This window comes from Meleagris gallopavo, chromosome 19, assembly GCF_000146605.3.
Source record: "Meleagris gallopavo isolate NT-WF06-2002-E0010 breed Aviagen turkey brand Nicholas breeding stock chromosome 19, Turkey_5.1, whole genome shotgun sequence".
NCBI lineage: Eukaryota > Metazoa > Chordata > Aves > Galliformes > Phasianidae > Meleagris > Meleagris gallopavo.
Genome location: NC_015029.2, coordinates 8,821,097 through 8,843,076, shown reverse-complemented (window position 1 = coordinate 8,843,076; position 21,980 = coordinate 8,821,097). Strand labels below are relative to the sequence as shown.

The 21,980-nt window shown below is 42.4% G+C and overlaps 1 protein-coding gene across 7 annotated transcripts in view; it reads right to left on the bottom strand.

Moving 5' to 3' along the window:
* CRB2 (crumbs cell polarity complex component 2) overlaps positions 1–21,980 on the bottom strand; it is a 62,961-nt gene that overhangs the window by 7,896 nt on the left and 33,085 nt on the right. For 6 of the 7 annotated variants that reach the window (XR_004161680.1, XR_004161679.1, XM_019621525.2 and 3 more), the window contains 7 exons: positions 17,392–18,087; positions 14,934–15,129; positions 14,282–14,421; positions 13,624–13,806; positions 13,002–13,115; positions 1,540–2,484; positions 487–1,043 (listed from right to left, as the gene is read on the bottom strand). Coding sequence is in view for 5 of the 7 variants with exons in the window: in XM_003211356.4 (XP_003211404.1) it covers positions 487–1,043; positions 1,540–2,484; positions 13,002–13,115; positions 13,624–13,806; positions 14,282–14,421; positions 14,934–15,129; positions 17,392–18,087 (2,831 nt within the window). In the remaining 2 variants the exon portion in view is untranslated. The remainder of the gene's footprint in view (positions 1–486; positions 1,044–1,539; positions 2,485–13,001; positions 13,116–13,623; positions 13,807–14,281; positions 14,422–14,933; positions 15,130–17,391; positions 18,088–21,980) is intronic. The other variant, XM_031556242.1, reaches the window with a different exon arrangement.

Genomic DNA, 21,980 nt, shown 5'->3' with positions numbered 1-21,980 from the left:
ACTGGTCTGCAGCATGCTGACCTTCAAGCTGTTGCAAACTCTACACATTAAGATGCATACATGTACAGTAATCATGGTTTGGACACCAGCCTAAAGCTTTCTGTGAAAAATGCAGTTATTCTGAGCATATCACTCCGACCAGTACAATTTTACTGATGATGGGGAGAAAGAAATGGTGGGCTTTCTGGTTCTTTTTGTGTGTGTGTATTCAAATCAAAGCAAACAGCTGCCGAAATTAGTAACGTAACAGTGCAGGAGTTTTTCCCACAGTTTAATTCTAGAGACGTCTGTAGTTCTCAGATTTGAAAAGTTATATTAAAAAAAAAAAAAAAGGGCAAAGAGATAAGAATTACATCACAGGAGTGAGGCCTAAGAGTGCAGGCATCCTGTTCTGTTTCCCTGGTACCAGCAACAGTCAAACTGTTCTGCAGTCACACGCCTATAATAAACAACTGCACACATGCCGAGAGAAACAAGATCTCCTACCTTGCAGGTGTTATCAGAGATGCATCCATTCACCAGATTAATATTTTGAGTCCTATTAAGTTCATCTGGCAGACTGTAGTTCTCAACCTGAAAAAACTCTATTTTGTGGCCATTCAGTTGGATGTCTTGCAAGCAGCCTTTAAAATACCCTCCCCACAGGCCAGTGCTGTCTGGGTCAGGACGTCCACCAATATACACTTCATAGCCAGTTAAAGGAGGCCGTCCTGCCAGTTGTCCCAGCTCCACATACGTGTCTGGTTGGTGAGCACCAACAATTCCTCCTTGGAAAGACAGAGCTACCAGATGTCTTCTCCCATCAACTAAATTTTCCGGAAATGTCACAGTATCTGTAGATAACATCTCAATCTTTAGCTTGCCTTTCTTCAAGTATATAGTGAGGCAGGGGTCTGTTTCATTGCTGATTTGCAATAGTAAACCATTTGGTTTCAGACTACGGATGAAAAAGGAGATGTTGAAGTCTGCACCAAGGCTATCAGAAAGGATGAAAGAGGAAAAGCTAGTAGAATTCTCTAGGCCAAATGTTACTGCTGGGTGTTCTGGAAGAGAAGTGAAATGTACATCAGCTCTCTGACAAGGCAACAGCAGAGCAACTTTATACAAAAAAAAAAAAAAGGACAATATAAGTCTTATGGGAATAAAAAAGGCAAATAAGTATAATTTTAACTCAGAAACACCAACTTTAACACTTTCTATTTTGTTTATAAAGCAATACATTCCCATTCACTTGAAGCTCAAGCTCAGCTTCTCACAGTGAAACAACTTCCCTACTCTCCTACAGTTATTCAGATCTGATACAAAGGTGAGTCAGAGCCTCTGGTTCAACAAGGAGTAACATCTGTACCACAAATCTGGTTATCATTTCTGCAGGAGCGAGTGACAGGGAATCAATAAGAATTTTCTTTATAGAGTTTTGCTTTATTCTTCTCTCTGGTCAATTAGAAAATATTGCTTCTGGAGGTACTGTAAATGCTTATGTAGTGTATTTGGAGCACTGACAAAGGAGCTGGCAGGTGTAAATCACACAGCACTTACCATATGAGCAAACAGGGCCTCCGTATGGCCTCAAACAGTCACACCTGAACGTTGTCCAAAGGTCCACACACAACCCGCCATGAAAGCAGGGCTTGGAGAGGCACCACTCAGTGCGGTCGCAGCCCTGTGTCACAGGGGAAACCTCACTCACAGGGAGAGCCACCGGGAGCACAGCTTCAGCATCCACCTGCAAGTCTTCCAGGCAGCCAACAAAGCCCTGCTGACTCTGTGTGTTGTTGGCCAGTGGATCCTCAGCACCTCCAATATACATGCTCAGGAAGGTGTGTGGGATTGCAGTAGCGTTGTGTGGGACAGGAGAGCTCTGCACGCAGATACCTGCATCACAGGAGTCGTGCCAGAGTTTGAGCTGCACAGTGTTCTGCAGAACAACTTCAACTTTATGCCAGTGGCCATCATCAACTCTCAGCCCCTCCAGCCGCAGCAGGTACTCATCCTGCCTCTTCAGTTGTGCACGTAGAATGCCATCAAAGAGCTCCAGGAACAAGTATTCAGCTTCACGGCCTCGGTAAAAAAGGATGGCGCTGGGCAGGGTGGTTCGGAACCGGAGGGACACACTGGCAAGCTGCTCTCCTGCTACCTCCCTCCTGCTCTGATTGTTCACGGGCAGCTCAATGAGGAGATACCCTCTGGAAGCAAAGGAAAATGTTGTTGGTGTTGAGCATGTGGCATCATAGAAACCAGGCTGGCACTGGCACAGGTGGCCGTGGCTCTCAGCTTGGTAAGTCGGGATACACAAGGCCTCATTTTGGCAGTCATGTGTCTGGCACCCAGTGAGCTTGACAGAGCAGTTCTTCCCTCCCCAGACAATGCCATCCTGGCTAGGGGCACAGTGGCAGGTATAGTCAGCAATGCCATCCTCACAGACAGCTCCATTCTTGCAGGGACCCTCCTCACACTCATTGATGTTAACAGCACATTCCACACCTGCGAAAGAGATTTAGAAATGGGATCTCATTGCAGGGGATTGCAATTCCCTTCCCCAGAGCCAGCCTGCGAGGCACAGTGACCTCCCCAGCACTGCTGCTCTCTAAGCCATTCTCTTCAGGAAAGCACAGGAAGCCCAAGAGCCGCCAGCAAGAAGCCCTGCACTCACCACAGAGTGGCCTACTACTAACATAGGAGCAACAAAAGATCTGCGGGCTGTCCAGATGCTGCACTGAGTGCTGTTTGTAGAGCTTCAGCCAGTCAGACTGTGTCATCCAACAGACTCCCCTGTCCTCTCACAGACAATCTCAGACAACACAGCTAATAAGCATGCAGGGAGAGCAAGCAGAGGATATTAAAGGGACAAGACAGCCCAGACAAGGATTTTATGCATCTTCCATACATAGATTTGGTGCATTTAAACTCAAGCCTATACATCTGACAGGAGCATGTTCCAAGCACCATTGCTGGGGCATCTAACTAGATCACCAGCCAGGAAGTCATTGGAAAGCCACAGTTAAGAAAATTAAAATTCCATAGTTTGGAAACCAATACCAGACAACCCTCCTGTTGTAAAACATTCACAAAACCCAGTTAATTACGAAACAAGAAGCAATACATGCTCCACAGGTATTTTGTCGTACTTGCACCAAGTTGATTTCAGTTCTTTCCAGTCCTGCAGAAGTGAACTGAGTGAAGAGTACTGTGTGACACTTAGTGTATCTCCTCAAGGCACATGCATCCCAACAGGGCTCAATGAAATTACAGACCATTACACTCAAATCTAGTTAATGAAAATCAGCTGTCATTTTCTTGAGCATCTTCAGACTGACATTAGAGCCCTCCTGAACCAGTTCACTGTTTATCTAGCCCATAACATTGGTTTTCACTAATCTTCAGAGACAGTCGTACAGATAAGCCAAGCATGGATTATCCTGATCTAATAGCATTACACACAGAATCTACCTAGCAAGCACAACGAGGACAGCAGAAAGAAAAAGAAGGAATTCACACACAAAGGAAGGGAATCAAAACACAAAAGACATTTGTAAAGAAAAGCCACTAGACAGAATAGGCATGTCAAAGAGATTAGAGAGTTGCCTGAGGGGAAAAAGGGATGAGGGGAGACGGTGTGTTAGGAGTACTGGAACTGGACTTGATGGCATGATAAAAAAAATTAACAAATATATGAAGCTTCTTGAATTTGTGTGCTGATGTTGTGAACTGCTTCACATTCCAGCAATGCCTCGCAGCCAGTCTTGCACAAACATCTGGTACTGCTGTCTAACCAAGTTACTTTACTCTTTTGAGACCAAGCACTTAGCTGCTGTTGACAGTGCTATCTGCAGATATGTGAAGTCTCAACACCATCTTCCAGCTCCAGTATAAGACCATAACACATATGTGCTCTTAGAAGCGCTGAAACAGAAACAAGAGGTTCTGGTAATTCTGCTCTTTTCAGCTATGCTTGTGCTGCTCTGCCAGCAACATTATCTCAGATCCCTCTAGGACACCGTTATACTTTCTTAAATTAAAGGAGAACTGTTCTGTGTAGTGTCTCTAGAAAAGCACTGAATTTGGCCAGTAACGTCTGCCTTGAAGAAAAGCTCAGCTGATGGACAGATTCAGAATTGCTAATACTACCTCAGCCCTTCCTTTTTTCTCCAGCAGTTAATGCTCGGCACACAGACCTGGGGCATGATTGTAAGTTAAGGAAATGGAAGAAGCAAGGGCAGAAATGAGATTTTGGCACAAAGCTCTGACCACACTTGAAAGAAAAGTGCTGGAATAAATAAAGCATAATAGGTGTCTTTAGGCCTGGAGAACCTTAGTGTGGGAGAAGATGGGAAGAATAAGAAAACACTTGGAGTGGGTTTTCTGACTTATCAGTGGATTGAAGGGCTTTCAGAACAGTAAGAGGCAGGTTTACAGTAGGAGTTCAGGGGAGAGGCCATTGGATGGCATTGGAAAGATACTTAGGGTCAGCACAGTCCCAAGTGTTTGAGATGCCATCCCTTTTGAGATCAGAGCAGTCACATTTATTTCTAGGGCAACAAGGAGAAAATAGCATTGTTCTGAATAACAAATGGAGACAGGTCATGAATTTGTTTCTAAGATGTCTGGCTGGGCCAGCAGCAAACAAGAGCCCCATTTTCCTATCCTTCTCTCCCTCCTAGCCTGCACACATCCCCTCTGGCCAGCACTCTCCCTAGGAGCAGCAGGAACACCTGCCTGTGCTGCTGTTTCCCAGCTCCCAGCTGACACCTGTGGGTGAGTGCTTCACACCAGGTGGCAAATTAGTCCCTGTAGTGAGTGCACAACCCCAGGCTGGTGGCTAATTAAACACCAAGCTTTCCCATGGGACACAGCTGGTGTGATTTCTATATCATTTATTTAAAATGGGTGAAAAAGAATGAGCTGGCAACTTCAAGTCTTTATATGCTGCTGTCTAACCTCACAAGCTAACGCTCAGGAGCAGGGCAGTTCTTCCTAGAGGAATTAAAAACAAGCTTTCTATTGCCCTCATTGTTTCTGCCAGCAAACAACCAGCCTTCACATGGCTAAGGCAGAAAGAAAAGATCTCTAAAACAGCAAGAGCTATCCTTGCCCTCCTAGAAGCCACTGCAGTATCAGATTTGAGTCTGAAGCAGTTTTTAGAACTGGTAACTGTGCCAGAGTTGTAAAATCTTTTTTCAGCCAGTGTGACCCTTTGCTTAGCAGTTAGCCCTGTTCTACATCACTGCTCCTTATACAGCTTGCAATAATCACACCCTTCATCAAGCAGCTGGCCTCCCTCTCTCCCTCTTCATTATCACCAATGATTTTTGTCAACTATGAACATCTTCCATTTGTCAAATGTTACTTACGCCAAAATAAAATAGGAGATTTCTATTGAATATTGCTTCCTAGATGCTAATTTTAGTTCAGCAGAGAAGTATGTTATTGGGGTTTGGCTGCAGATCACAGAGTGTAAACAAAGCTAGAGATTTCAGGAAAGTAAAAAAGTTTGTCTTCAGAAAAAATAAGATTTTTGGTTTTGGCCACTGCAGAACCCAGAAGTGCAGATCATTTCATGATATCCACTGTTCTATAACTTAAAAGAAGCTAAAAACTAATTTGCTTCTCTAAGGAAAGCTTAGGTATCCTTTTCTAGGTATCCATTTAAAAGAAGTTACTCTTACTGAGTCTCCTCTGCACCCTCCAAATTTCTAAGCTCAAACATTACTTTTGTTCTTACTGTCGGCAACATTTGAATAATCAACATGATTCATTACGTTATTAGATTTTAAAACGTGTACTGAGTTTCTCATATAGCTAAAGACTAAGAAATGCAAATCAATAGAATTAATTATCTAAAATAATAATAATAATTAAAGTATTATTTAAAAGGCTGCTCTCCGAGGACAGTTGTTTCCAAACATTCCCTTCCAATCCAAGCCTCTCTGTGATTCCACATAATTCAGCAGTGTCCAGTGCACAGTCCCAGTAACACAGGGTCAGGAACATATAGTTAGAAGTTGCTAAGCTCTAACAGTCTGCATCGTTTTCAAACAAATTTATTCACTAAATTCTGAAGTGTTACTGATGTGGTAAGAACAGTCTTGTTTCACAGCTGCATTATGCAAATCCATACATTCAGCTTCTCTGAATGAAAGTAATGATTTCTAGCTGCTATTAATAAGCAAAGATTCATTGTACTGTAAGAAAACATATTAAAAGAAAAAACACATATAGAGAAAAAGATTCTAATTTGGCTGTCACATGCCAAAAAACCTTGAAGATCTATTCATGGTCTCTTTTCTTGAAACATGCCAGTTCAGTGGGGCTTCCCAGCCAACGCTGGTCGTCCTTTCCCCTTAAGACAGCTGAATTCCTAGCAACCTTTCCCTGGTGCATCCTAATTAGGATTTGTATTATTACCAAAAGAAAAATGGGGGGGGGAGGAAGGGAGGCGAAGGGAGAGATGGGGGAGAGAGAGAGAGAGAGAGAGAATTAGCAGCAACAAACAGACCCGGCCACAATTATATTTGCACAATTACTGCCATTTCCATGGCAACACAGTGCTTTGACCTCTCTCCCACCGTGCACCACTCCTCAAGGAGATGTGGGGGAGGAGACGCAGAAGTGCACAGGCCAGCTAAGGGTTTGTCCCCTGAGCTAAAAAAATTTACTTCTTGATAAACGAGTTTTAAATCATTAAAGCAAAAAGGAAAATAGCAAAAAGATGCCATCAAAAGAAATCTAATGCTTCTAATGCTTCACAGAACTAACAGGAGACGTTGACATGCCTACAAAGTACACCTGTGTACAGAAGAAGGACCGGCGCCTCAGAGCAACAGCCCGGGTTGGATTTCTGCAGACAGCTTTCAGAGCAAGGCAGAACTGCAGCAAGGATGCACACGGAGTGCACTGACTGCTCCACGTTTATCTCGAGGCTACTAGGAAATTCCTGGCCCTGAAGTTTCCAAAACAAAACTTTAGGTCTCTTCAAAATAAAAACATTCTTCCTTTCTAGTGAATTCTCATCCTTCTCCTGCCTCCAGCTACCATTAATCGCACAGCCAGCTCCCTGCCCTGAGCAGGCACGCAAACATTCAGGACACATTGCAATTACTGTATAGATCTCATTACCTGCTAGCAGAAAAATTCCCTTCAGGATCACGCCAATCAGCACAGATTTCATGGCCGACTCCTTGTGGACATTTGTGACAGTAAAGGAAAAAAAGTGGGGGTGAGTGGGGGTGGGGAAGGGCAGAAAGGCTGAAGTGAACTGGCAGAATGTGTGTAAGCGCTCCCTGACGCCAGCCAGACAAAAAGGGATTGGAGATGGAACTAACCAATATAGCAGAGACCTGCGCTGCAGTGAGATCTAATCCAGCCCTGCTCTAAACCTCCCCAGCTGGCCTCTGTCAGTGCTGACACGAAGAATGCGTACTTGCAGTGCTCTCCCTCAGTGCATTACAGTAATACCCTGCAGTATCCACAGCATTAACTCCAGCAGCAGAAAGTCAAGAGACAATCTCTTGCCCTTGCCAGCTCCCAGGTGAATGTGCCACGTTCCATGAAATAAGAACAAAATATGGATTCTTCCGTATTTTGTTGTAAAAAAAATTTTGTTGTAAAAAGCAGGCTAAGACAAAAAAAAAACATATTTCCACCACCAAAGCATATGAATAAGGAGAGTTCCAAATGCAGAGCACAGCCCCAGCCCTGCTGTACATTCAGCACTGGGACCAGCACTCCACACAGTCTCCTTCCTCCATCTGCCCCACTCCGTGCATTTGTGTGCAGAAGCATTTCCAGTGTGCAGCATTCACACAGAAAGGTCTCAAGTTTTAACTACCACAACCCATTTATGTGATCTAACTGAATGGAAGGAAACACCCTGCTCTGTGCTGACTGCACCAGTTCAATCCCGGGACTGCAGAATCAAAGTTCTGTTTCTCTATTAGCAATCTTACAAAATTAGCTGTTGCAATTTCGCTTCTCTCTGAAGATCTGATTTCAGAAAAAGTGTGGCTACTTTCAAATGGTAATGTTCCTGGAGGAAGGCTTGTACTTCCATGGTGTGAGGAAGCCTGAGAAACTTACCCAGCAAGCAAAAACTCTCAGAAATAAGAGTATGGGAGCTGCATTAGCAGTATGACTTCACGATATTAAAAGAAAGCATTTCAAGAACTCTTGCAGTTTGTTTACTTTCATCTGAGCTAATTCAGTCCAAACACACCAGTCAACATACCACGTACCAGGGACATGGTGAGTATCTATTTGAAATCAAAACTTCCCAGACAGTCACATCTGGGTTGAGTAGGCACAGTCCTATCCTCATGGATTTTCAGCGCTATCTATAGCAGCTCGGGAGACCATGCTGTTCCTGCTCAAATGCAAACAAGTAGTTTGTGCTCATTCAACTGTCTACTGCAACAATATAACAACTGTGAAGACTAGAGAACATTAGTTCCTTTCACAGAGATCTGTATTTTTATTTATACACACATGTGGGTATGTATTTACACACACAGATACAGAGTCTCTGTATGCTGCTGATTAGAAATACAGATATTGAATTCAAATCAAGTAGCATAAATCAGCACAGATTCTGATCCTCCAAATCTTTCCAAATTCATTATGTTGTTAGAAACTGCAGTTGCTTCTTTTCCCAGGATCAACTTAAAGATATATTTAGAGTGTCTAGTGTTCTCAGAGGCAGACAATGACGGTGGGAAAACACACTGTCATTCAGATTCTAGGTAGTGCACGTATATGTTTGAGATAAAATACTTATAAAAGCTGTCTTCCAAACCAGCTTATGATACTCTTTGAAGGATTCTAAAGAAACAGAAAATGATCAGATGATTCATTTTCTAGAGGTTTTAATTCCCTGTTCTTACACGCTGGCAGCCATGCAAGTTACAAGATTTGGTCATGATTTGTTCCCAATCGTTTGTAAAGCTTCTTGAGGGAGGTCAGGATAAAAAAACAACATTGAATATGTCAGAAGCTTCACAACAGAAAAACGGCAGAAAATGTTAACTTTGGACAGATCTCCAAATTTCACTCATTTCTTAGCAACTTTCTCACTCTGTTGGTAAACGTGTCCCCAAAATGTAAGAAATTATTTCCAATCTTCAGGGACAGCCATCCCCAACTTAACAGCTCAGAAAAACAGAAACTTCATCTGCACAAAGTTACATGGCAGTTCACATACTGCAAGTGGTGGCTCACCAGCACGTCAACCCATTATCACTGAAATGACTCATCACTGCTGATAAGCATTTTATGTGAGAAATCAACACACTGGATCTAATCTGTCTGGCATCCTCAAGTCACCTCTCTTGGCAGAGGCCATGAGAAGACAGCCATCTCACCTGTTCACCATACCTACATGGAGTGCTGCTCTGGGACACCACTCTGCCCAAGTATTTGCCTCTCCTGATTCTGAAGATTTAATTAAGCTGGACTTCACCCATTTTGATTAGTAAGGAAGTCAAAGTTAATTGATCTGAGTTGTTCCACCTCTAATAATGCTCTCTAACGTCTAACTGTGGTGAGCCAGCATATCTCAGGCTGTCCACTAGTCAGAACAAGGATGTAAAGGGACAGCTCAAATAGACTGAGTGGTTGCAAGTACCAAAGAGGACATTTTTTGATCAAACACAACTGGTACAACAAGCAGGAACCAAAGTGTATGTGCTTCCAGCATTTTCATCAGATGACAAGAAAGTCAAAAGGTCTCACTAACTGTGGGGCTATGATTCAGAAGGCAGGTGCAAAGTAGAATGGAAAGGGAGCTAGGGGTGCATTGGTGCGTGCATGTCTCGTGAGTACTCCCTTACTCCCTTCCTCTGTATTACTAAAATGTGATTCACTGAAGGAGTAGCAAGGCCTTTAATCACTAATGCTCTTTCTGTGGAGGCCAGCTCTCTAAAACAAATCTGACATCAGGAAATACCTGAGGAAAAAAAAAAATTAAATCTGTCCAAGTGCCAATCTGTATCACAAGGGTGGTTAGAAGGATGAAGCATCTCCCATATACTTCATGACTCCTGACCCAGAAATTCAAGCCTATTTGATTTGGGCCAGCACTCTTGCAAAGGAAAAATTTACAGTTACATGGAAGGTGTCCTACTTCTTTAAGGATAAATGACAAAGACATTATGGCTGAACAAAGTGAAATGGTTGGTAAGCACTCCAGTTACTACTGACAAGACAATCCTTCACAAATTTACCATCACATTACCTTCTGATTTCACACGGAAGTACAAGAATTCCTAAGCCACATGCTAAAAAGCTCAGAATGTAACCATGATCACAAGGTTCTCCTGCCAAGGGAAGGTTGCAATTGAAGTGATGGTGCTCTTCCTCCCTCATTCAGGCTGACCAGTGCCACAGCCTTTCTGAAGACAACTTCAGCAGGAGCAGGAATATGAGTAGGAGTGCTCAAGTCATTCAAAATTTTTCAAAGGACAAATTAGTCAAATTCCAATTCAGTGATTACATACTTGCAGGTTAAAAGTCAGTTGTCATTCCAAACAGAGGCAACAGTCCTTTTTTTTTAATGTCCTGGCCTAACCTATGGCCCACTATATACTATATACAAGGTGAATTGAAATCGTTCCTATGAATAAATAGTTCATTTTGTCTTTTTTTACTAAAGATTGACTTTTCCTAATATGTTTTTTCTCTTGACCACAGTTTACATAATTCCAAGACAACACAGGACTCATTCTCCTTCTTACCTCATTTAGTATCCATACAATTCACACTTCTTATATCCTCTCAGGGCACATCCTCTGCTAAAGAGCAAAATAGTGCACTGGACTGACTCTCAGGACCTATTATGTAGTTCTCCTTGAAAAGAGGCTCTGCTTTTCTGACTACTACTTTCAGAGGAAGAGCGGCTCACCTCCCTGCAACCCTGTAGCTTGAGACAGCACAGAGGCAGTTAATTTGCAAAGAACGAATTTCTCCTTACTCACACTGTTATCCCAGCACCCCCCTACATTCCTCAGACCGAAGAAAAAAAAATACTGAAAGAACCCCCTGCCGCCCCAAGAAAGCATTCTTCAGAGTAGCAATTTCACTTTAATCAGCGGAGGCAGCTTAAACCAAGTTCATGGTAGATCTAAGCTGCCACAGAAATGTGTTTTGAGCAGAAACATTATGGGAAGCTTCACAAAGTTGTTCTGTGATCCTAATATGAAGTAATAAGCTGTTTACCCAGCATGACTGTACTGGGATTAATTGACAAAGGAGGGGAGATTAATTGCTATTATTTCCCTGTCAGCTTCACTCCTCCACATGCACTCACTGATCTCACAGAGACTGCTCACAGCCTTTCACTGTGTTAATGTGTCAGAACTACCTCAGATGAAACAAAGTCCTTTACCAAAAGCAATATCCAGAAGAGCAACTTGCTTCTAATCCCCTTCAAGTACTAATGAACCCAGATTTGATGCAACAGAATGAACTCTAGCACTCCTTCGCCCATCATCCTGTGTTCCTGTCAGCTTTTCTACCCATAAGCACACTAAGAACTGGAAAGGATTAAACAGATCTGCAGTGTGGCAGAGCAAAATGAAATTCTGAACTCTGTGAGGGGTGCAGAGGCAATGAAGGAGGAAAAGGGAATAGGGCATGCATGTGAGTGGGAATTATGAGAAGCAGGATAAACTTTAAACCATCTCTTTAGACAACATCTTAGTTCATGAGTGCAGCACTGTAACTAATGAAAAAGTAGCCATTAAAAAAATTTCAATAAGAGCCTATTTTCAAAGGCCGCACCTACAAAAGCAATTTTTTCTTTATCTAACCTAAATTAGGAGTCCAAAGCAAACTAGCTACACCATGAAATCATACAAAGAATTCAGCCCAGACAACCGAATGCATTAACTAGGAGTCGACTTGAGATATTGGGTGTGAAAGTACCTGTGGTAATGGGTCTTCCCAGGAAAAAGTTGGGCGGACTTGCTCCAACTTTGCTCAATCATTATGAGGGAAAACAAAACTTTCCCACATAATACAGACTTAAGACTCTGGAATGCTGCTACTGCTGTTCCAAGAAATCAAAGGACAGTTTTATACTGGCTTCAAGTTTTTTCTTTTTCCCACGAGATGGCAGCCTAGGAACACTGTGGAAAGGTTATATCCACCTCAAAAATACATGAATATTAGATTGTGCTGGGGACCACCTTTTTTACAAGCTACTTTTTGGTGTAAACTGTTCAAAACAGAGAGTACGTACAGAATTGAAAGATGCAGAAATACATCAATATTCTAAACTGATTTAAGAGTTAGCATCAGTCAGCAGTGCACCCTCCCAACAGAGCTGTGTACTCACTATCCCCTAGTTTCTCAGCCAGAAAACTGAGACCCAGTAGGGTCAGGTAGGGCATTTGTGTAAGAATCTAAACTGCCTGCTCCCTTGTAAACAGAGAAGGCTGCATTTGCTCACATCACAAAGACCTTTTGACCTCCTAACATGGCAAATTACTGCCTTCAGCCAAAAATCTCTGGCTCTTATCATCCAGGGGTGTTAGGGATGAGAGATGTTTTACAGATGTTTTATGTGCTGATGATCCAATCTGCTACAGTCAGTAGCTTGTGACATTCAAAGCATTATGCACCTTGTAAAATGTATTATGTTATGTTTTATTTGAATGTTTTTTGTTCATTTTCATAGTTCATGTATAAAAAGCACTGTTCTCCCAGAGAGCTTTCACTCCAGAATGCAGGTCCCCAGATAGTCCGTTCTTAGACTTTTCTACATAGCTGTCTGTTTCAAATTCTAATTTAGAGTCTATCAACTTGCTTGATAAAATCATGTAGTTTTTCTGAGCACTGACAGAAATCCCCCTTCAAAGCTACTGAGCTCCCCACAGTTTCTCTCAGTCCTTCATAGAAGCCTGGGACACTCAGTACTGGAATCCAGTCCTGCAGCCAAACAGTAACACAGCAACTCTGCATTAGTTAGCCAGACTGACCTGATTCCAGCCACCCATTTTCACCAACCTTACCTGAATAACCTGGTAAACAATGACAAAGAAAGCCATCAACAAGGTCCACACAGTGACCGCCATTCTGACATGGCTGGGATTCGCACTCATCGATGTTAGTAAAGCAGGTCTCCCCTTTGAAGTGAAAACACAAATTGCAAACGTTAGTGCATGCATGCATCAGTGAAGGATACAAACTGCATTCATGATGTTTTGCAGTTCTTTACTGTCTTCTAAAAATGCAGAAGAATTCTGTAAACTGTGCATGTCTCTCCTAACACTCTGACAAGTAGATTCTATCATTGAAACAATTATGCAAAATGAAGCAAGGAAAGCTTAATGATTTGCCTATGCCGGGAAAGGGAACTGTGGCAGAATCAGAACTTCTGCACATCAGTGGACCAAACTCTCATTTTCTTATTAAAAGAAAACAAAAAGAGAAAGAAAAAAAAGCAACCCCACAATAAAGTATTATTGTTAGTCTCTCCTTCCAAGTATTTTCCCCAGCTCTTAAATCCATGCTTTTATAGATATTTATATAAACCAGGGGAAAGGGTGGGTGGTATTTCACCCATCATTCCTATCTACTCAAACTACAATCTATCTGTAGCAGAAAGAAGGCAACATTTACCACAAAGCCTACCTGCAAAGCCTGGCTGACACCAACAGAGGAAGCCAGCTGCTTGGCTGTAGCTGAAATCGCTGGGGAAGTCAGGTTGTGACCCATAATAGGACTGGTTGGATCGCTCAAAGCACACACCTCCGTTGTGACAGGGATCTGTCGCACACTCGTTCACATCCTCTTCACAACGCTGCCCTGTGTAACCTGCCAGAGACATCTGTGTAAGGATCACACACAGCTGCACTAAAACTAGTCACCCAAGTATTGTGGCTGTCTTGAGGATGAGAATAGGAACTAAAAGACACTGTAACTCATTGAGTAGAGAGTCCCAGTTCCTCCAGTTTCTCCAGCAGGTCAAAGGAGGGAGCCAGATAACCAAGTTGCAAGGAGCCGTTACTTTGTGATAGAAAAACACACACAGGGAAAAAGCAGAAAAGAAGAGAAAGGAATTTTTATGGTTGAAGATCAGGGTGCATTTCCCAACGAAGAGGTTCATCCGATCCTGGATGACCAGTAAAGGGAGATGCAGTGGTAGCCTCATTGATTTGGATAACAAAACTTCACACTGGACCATGATGTATGATTGTTAAATCCTTACTGCTTCAACAGGGCAGCTCAGCATGCGCTCTCTGTTGCAGGATGGTTAGGGGCTGACACACTAAATAGATTTTAAGCTTACCTGTCCAGCAGGCACAGCTGTAGTTCTTGATTCCTTCAACACACGTGGCATTGTTCAGACAGGGCTCAGAGGCACACTCCAGGATATCCAATTCACAATGGTCCCCTTCAAAGCCTGTGTCACTGCAGTCACATTGGTAACTGTGGGCAACAAAACAGAGTGATGCAGAAGCTCCTGATTTCATTGTTGAGCTCATGTGAGCAAAGAGCAAACTGAGCTGACTGGAGTTAGTCTTCATGTGCATTTGTGGGCAGAGGAAAAAGACAGTTCGTTATGAGCAAACAGGCCACACTAATGACAGAGCAGATCAACTCAATGATCTCTAAACCTACAAGTATGCACACTCCAGACACAGGTACATTCTCACCAGCTGCTTGCACTGATCATGATCTGCAAATCACTTCCCTTTGCATCTGATATGTCAGACAGAAGCAAGAATGATTCTGTGTTTCTGTGAAGAATAGGAACCTTTTTTTAAGCCTCCGAGGAGTTCTGCTACTAGAACAGCCCCTCTCACATGCTGCCATTAATCACTCCTTCATTTACTACCACTGGGATGTACAAAACACTAAATCCAATTCTCTCCATAGTTCTCTACAGAAGAATTTTACATCAGTACTGGTATCTAACTGCACAAATACTGATTTCTCACCTGTTAATGAGATCATGACACGTCCCATTGTGCTGGCATGGCTGGCTTATACATTCATTGATGTCCACCTCACACTGGATTCCTTGGTAACCTGGCATACAGGTGCAGGTGTAGAACCCAATGTGATCACTGCACAAGGCCCCATTCTGACAAGGATACGAATCACATTCATCTATTTCAGCTTCACAGTTTATTCCTTGTTAGAAAAGAGAGAAATATGTGTGTTAAAAATCCAAAGTGTATCTGCACTGTTTGCATGTCTGAGCTGGAATTGCAAAAGCCATGTTATCAAATCCAACTGGCCAGCACAGTGATCTTCTCTAATTTTGCTGTAAAAACACAGAGCTTATGAACAGTGTGCAATTCTTACAGATTAAGGACCTTTCATTATTACTGAAAAACGGAACTGTTTTCTTTAAACTTCTGAATGTTAGTCTTATAACAAAACTAGAAGCAGTTTCCAGAATTTACAAAGCTTTAGTTTCTCATTTGGGTGTGCTGAATCAACCAAGTAGACAGCACTTCACAAATGACATTCAATTTCTGAGTAAACCATGCTGATCTGACTTACATGCACACCTTAGAACTCTAAGAGCTGTTCTGACTGGGAACCCTTTCAGGGTGGAGAGGACAGGGATGAGAAGAGAAGAATCACACTGCTAGTTAGGATTATTCAAACTTTCATATATTATATAACTGTTATAGTTTAAGTTAGACACGGTACTCTTCACTTGTGTTGTGCTGCTATTAATTAGGTCCAATGTTCTACATCAAAGGCAACTGCATTTTGGGAAAGGAAAAAGTGATCACTACCTGATTCCCCAAGACATTGATCCATTTGTTTAAATAATATTTGTAACTTGCTTTGAGATACCTAGAAAAAAAAGCATTAAGGCAATGCAAAATGCTAATTACAGTGATACTATATATTAATAAGTCATTGTATTACAAAATGTTACTAAAATTTAGGCATTAGCTCTATGTATTAATAGTCAAAAGTAAAAAGAAATCAGGCATTTTTGGTCCAAAGTCTCAGCTTTCACTGACAGAATAAGACCTCCAATGAAAACTCCTATGCAACTATCTTGCCATACTACATTCCACCACTTGAAACTGTCTACGACCTGACATCATCTCCACATGTTAGTCACTGCAGTGGCACCTGCCAATCCATCTAAGCTCTGCTTCTTGTTAAAGGCTCAGGACTACTGGAGTGGCCATCCTAATCCTCAGGAATGTGGGCCCCTTAATCTGCTGATTCAAACCTGTCAATACCCATGCAAAACTCCCTTCACCCAAATTCCAGATGAAAGCACCAGGAAACAACCTGCCTCAGTAACCAGTGGTGCTAGAACCTCTGAGGTCAGGATGAAGTACTAGGCCATAAAGCTCATATCCAACATCAGAATAGCTTGGAGTACAAACTCCTCCTGCTGCTTGGGTTATTTTATCACTTCCTTATCAGGGGAATCCCATAATCCTTAATAGACGAGTCAAGAAAAGAGTCAAAGGAAACTGATTTGCAAAATTATGTTTGATACCTCAAATCAGTACCAATCTTAAGGCCTACAGAGAAATTCTGTTTTTTCCCTCCCAAGTCTCTGTTCGTTTTTATCAGAGTGACTCAGCATCAGGCACATTCCTGATGTTGCATTCCACTGGTAATCAACAGCATTCCTTCACAGCAACCTAACTCCTGAAACACTTCAATCTGTGACAGTGAGGAAGGCTGAGAAAGTTCATGTGCTAAGTGGTACCAGGCAGAAATGGGCACAGTACAACCGCATTCCACTCTGATAGCAGGGCTAGAAGGAGGAGAACCTCCCACTGCCTGCTTCACAGATAACTCACAGGTGTAGATCACTCTGAGTCATCAATAGAACAGATGCACATAAAAGGGATACTTAAGTCATATGCCTAGAAACATTCTCCAGACATCAAAGAAATGAAAAAGAAGTGTCCAAATGAAAGCCACTCTATTTTAAAGACTACTCCCCCTCAGACAAATCCTGCAAGACAGGACAAAGAACTATAAACCAGTTAAACAGTTATACTTGAAAACACTAACTGTACTCCTCCTGATACTAAATCTCTTTTCTTGTATATCTCCTTTTGTTACATAGTGAGGCTAATCACACCTACATGATATCTAGTGCTCCTAGCCTCAGATAGTGCTCCCACATTCATTCTTAGACCAATGCCTCTCAGCATCTGTACTATCCATGGCAATCAGCCTCAACTATTTCTTGGAAGCCACAAACACTACAACATTATTCCAACATGGAATCAGACACTCTGAGTTGTACAACAGGGATTTAGTCTCATAGCTGTAAAACAACAGCTGCTCATGACAGCTACTAACACTACTAAACTTGTCAGCAGCAAGGCACATTGTGGAAATACATGAAAGCAAGATGTAATCCAACCAACAGAGTAATATACAAGCACGAAAGGGTACCTGTGTAGCCGGGGATGCACGTGCACAGATAGTGATCCATCTCATTCAGGCAGGTGCCATTGTTTTTACAGGGCCGGGATGCACACTCGTTGATGTCTATTTCACAGTTGTATCCTTGGAACCCAGGCACACAGAAACAGCTATACTCATTCACCCTGTCTCGGCAGATAGCTCCGTTCTGGCACGGGTTGGAAGCGCACTCATCAATGTTGTCTTTGCAGTGGGCCCCAGTGAAGCCAGGTTGGCAGATGCAGGCAGAGTCCCCAGGACCCTCGACACACGTCCCGTTATTTAGGCAGATGTGGCTAGAGCACACAGAGCTTTGGCAGCCCTCTCCATTCAGTCCTGTTTGGCATTTACAGGCGTATCCACTTACACTATCCACACATTCGAAACGAGGATCTTTACAAGGGTTGCTCTCGCACTCATTAATATTAATGCTACAATCAATACCTGTAAAGCCAGGCATGCAGATGCATTCATATTCTGGAAGTCCTGGAGTATTGTTGCAAATCATATGGGCAGGGCAATTGTGTTTAGTGCACGCATCATAGAGGAGTTCACAGTTCATGCCCATGTAGGCTATGGGGTGCATGGGACAGATGCACTGGTACCCCACTTCCAAATCCTTACAGCTCCCACCATTTTCACACGGGGATGATGAACAACTGCTATCATTTTCAGAGTACGAAGTTCCTGTTGAGAAAACAGACATATTGTTAGTTAGCATTAAGTAGCCTAGGAAAACAAAAGCTCTTCTGCCAATCACCACACACATCCAGAGATATGTTTTAAGATACTGACTGATGCTTAATGTCTCAGCTGCTGCTTCTAAGGATTCTTTTTTTTATTTTTTTCCAGAGCTAGTCCACTAGTGATGGTATCAGAGAAATAGGTAATGCTCCTGGTGAGAGTCCTGCCTTTGCTTCACACTGAAGGTGGAAGCACTAGCACTTAACCTACTTTTAACAAGCCAGTGCACAAACAGCTCTTCATCATTTTTGCCATGTTCTGTATATAGCTGTGGGCCAGCCAGTAACAGGAGTGTCTCTGGGAAACCCCACAGCTCACATTGACAGGTAACAGTGGCAGGTAACAAACAGCCAGGAGCCCGCATAGCTCTGACTCTGCCCACAGCTCTCTGCCTTCACTGCAGTGCTGTTTTTGAGAAAGGCTTCAAGGTGCTGTTCTCCATTCTAAGGATTTGCCAAGATCACACACCATAGCATCATTTCTCAGCTGACCTTAACCATTCTCACATTCATGCCATCGTTATCCCAGCCCATTTCTGGTTATATTTGCCTTGTTCTGGTGCACCTTCTACACACCCAGTTGTTAATCTGTGTCAGTGGTTTTCTATCAACCCAGTACCCCATCAGCTCCCCAGCCTTTGTATCTGAAGGTGGAGGCATCCGGCTTTAGGGCCTGAAAGGGATTTATAGGAGACTTTGTTTTACAAAAGCCTGCCCCCACCCTGACCTCCCCCTAATTCCACCCACCAGAAGACTGGTGATATTAAGTCTTCTTTTAAGATGCAGTATTGATGGGGGAGGGAGTGTGTTCAGGGATTTAGGCAGCCCCTTCTATTCCCATCATCATCTCTATTGCTTACCCCTCCCCTTCCTCTCTCATATGATGCTGGGGAGAGTTGCTGAGCATTGCACTGTCCAGCAATCTCATTATTCCGCCATGAACCCTTTTATTCTCAGATTCCCAGTCAGGCAGAAAACAAGGATGACGGAATCTGCCTGGAATCTCTGCAGCAATTAGGGTGGGAGCCCAGGAAACTATTCCCAAAAGATTTACTAGACAGGAGATATGAGCTTTTGTAAACTTAATGAGTAACCAGTCCCAGCCTGCACTTTCCAGAGGCCAGAAGTACAGTCTATGTGACAAGAGCCCAAAACTGTGTGCTCAGTATGATTTCTCTGATTTGCAACAGAGTTCATCTAGAAAGAAATTCACATTTAAACAGTCAGCAAGCACTGCTAGTGTAGAAGGCTGCAGTCATCTCAAAGGCTTCACGTACCATTTTCTGCTTCCAGTATAAGCAGGCAGTCTAAACACTTCTTGCAAATAAGGATGCATAAAATTAATTTCATGTTACCATCTTTTCCAACATCCTTTCCCAGCAGGTACACCTTTCTGCACCTACTCTAATTTGGCTCATCATATGACTGCATTGCTCAATAACCTGTATTAGTCATTAATTCTTGTCCATGACAAAAACATTCAGTCAAATACAAAGGGGCTGAACTACACAGATACCAAGTTAAGCATATGTGAAGTTTCTTCAAGAAGTCAGAAGGCCCTCTTGGTTTACCAAAGAACGGTAGCAAATTAATAGGTAAAATCCCAGTCTCCTTGAAGGTCACTACAGTTACCAACAACAACAGCAGAAGCTATCTTGTTACGTGTATTCATAACCACACTGAATAACAGAATCAGTTATGCACAGGATAGCACAGAGAAAAGTCATTTCCTGCATTGCTACTGTATTAGATTTAGCTTCTTTCTATGACCAAATGTTACTTGAATTAGGTCTAAAAGTGATGACAACAGTAGGAGCTGGGACCTTACTGTGGAGAAAAATGTTCCTGTCTTTGGGATTAGTTATTAATAAACAGTGTATGTTATCATACTGATCCACAGATTCTGAATCTGTAGGCCTCAATAGTTAACAAAATTTCTTCTTCCTGCTCTCTGTATTTTATCTTCTAATTGAGAATTTAAAACACTCTTGGCCTCAGGCATAAGAGGCAGTTGGATGCACTGAAGGCAGAGCCAAGTTGAAAGCAAAACTCCACTTCTTCCCAACTCCCAACATGGATGGAACAAGCTGAGGAAACTGCAACTTTATGCCACATGAAATGAAACGGTACCAAAATCACTTCAAATTATTCTGTGAACTATAGTTTGCAGACAATCACCCATGCTTTCCCCTGCCCAGTAGAGGCTGTAGTGACATTAATAACACTAACTCCAAGAATATATCACACATACTAATTAAACTGCAATATTTCCCCTGGACAAAACATGTTTCCAGGTAAACACAGCGTAGTCCTAATACTCATTCAGTGGTAATGCTAAAAGTTTTGGCTAAATAATTTGCCACAGATGAGACATTAATCCTCAACAGAATTTATTACAAAGTGATCTCAGAAAAGACTGTCTCAGCAGTAAGAAGTAAAGCACTGGTGACATCAGCAGAAAGCTAAACACACTGCGTGCAAAATAACCTACATGGCTACCAGAAGTGCAGGCTACCACCAAGACTGAGAAAGAACTTTTTTATATTTTCATCCATCTGCTCCAGGACATACAGTAATTTCTCTCAATTTTGGAATAGATTACCATACATGAATATGCAACCAATGCTAATAAGCACAACAAATTAGCCTTTCCTGCTACACAACATACTAACATAATAACAGGCAATTCAGACCACACAGTTTTATGAGGGTATGAGAGTAGTCACCAAGGGACAGGAGTTCATAACTTTCCACAGAAGCTGTTGGTACCGAATTAATAATGACATTCAGGATTTCTCTTTACCTTTCACAGGAATAACACAAATAAGTGATATTTTAAAGTGAAAAAAAACAAGAAAAAAAATAATGCAGTAATACTGTCCTGCAATCCTACTCTGAAATGAAACTGGAGAAGACTACAGTTTCTTTGAAGAACACGTTCCAGGAATTTAGGGTTGGATTAGAAGGGACTTCAAAGGCCAACAGTGAGATATAAAGCATTCCTTGAGCTTTCTCAGGATAGGTCTGGTTTTGCACTTTAGAAATAGCTGACAAAGGTTCTCCCTAAAAGATGGAGTTTGTGACCTCTTCTATCACTTTAAGGCAAATGAGTTGTTTTGCCAGGCTTTGTTTTAATAATTGACTTTAATCATTTTATACTTGATAACTTTATTAAATGCTCTTATCAAACGGCAATTACAACAGCCAATTATATATCAATAAAATTAGGAGCAAGAAACTGACAAGAGAGCGGGCAGCCCGAGAGCCCTGCAGGAGCTCACCATCTCTCCCCCAAGAGTGGGGAGGAGTCTCTTGCTTCACTGTGCCAGGACAAGGTGCTCTGCAATGCCAAAGAGCTGGGAGAACTCACAGACTGCGTGGGAGAAGAGGCCCTCAAGGCTGCTGTCTTTTAGTTAAAAAAACCACCACAACTGCAGCTTTGTTTATTCTGTTGTCCTATACCTCAGTGGTAATTGTCCCACAGCATGAGCTGCACTGAAGTTCTTCCACAGATTTCCCTCTTCATTCCAAACACGAGTTGCTAAGAATGTATTCACTGCTCATGATGCACTGCTTCAGCATTACTCACTGCCTTGTATCGTTTGGTTTTGCTTTTCACAAGTTAGTTTCCTGAGGACTTCAGAAACCAAGGACAGATGTTGGATGCTTTGGGGCTGGGGATACACCTGGGCTCATGGAAGATGCTCAGTGTTCATGAAAAAAAATCTCTCTCTCTCGCTCTTTCACTTCAATTTTAGCAGTTCAAGCTGTTGCTTCACAAGGCACCCCTTAGTTGTCACCTAGCAATACTCACTGATAACTAACTACCTTAAAGGT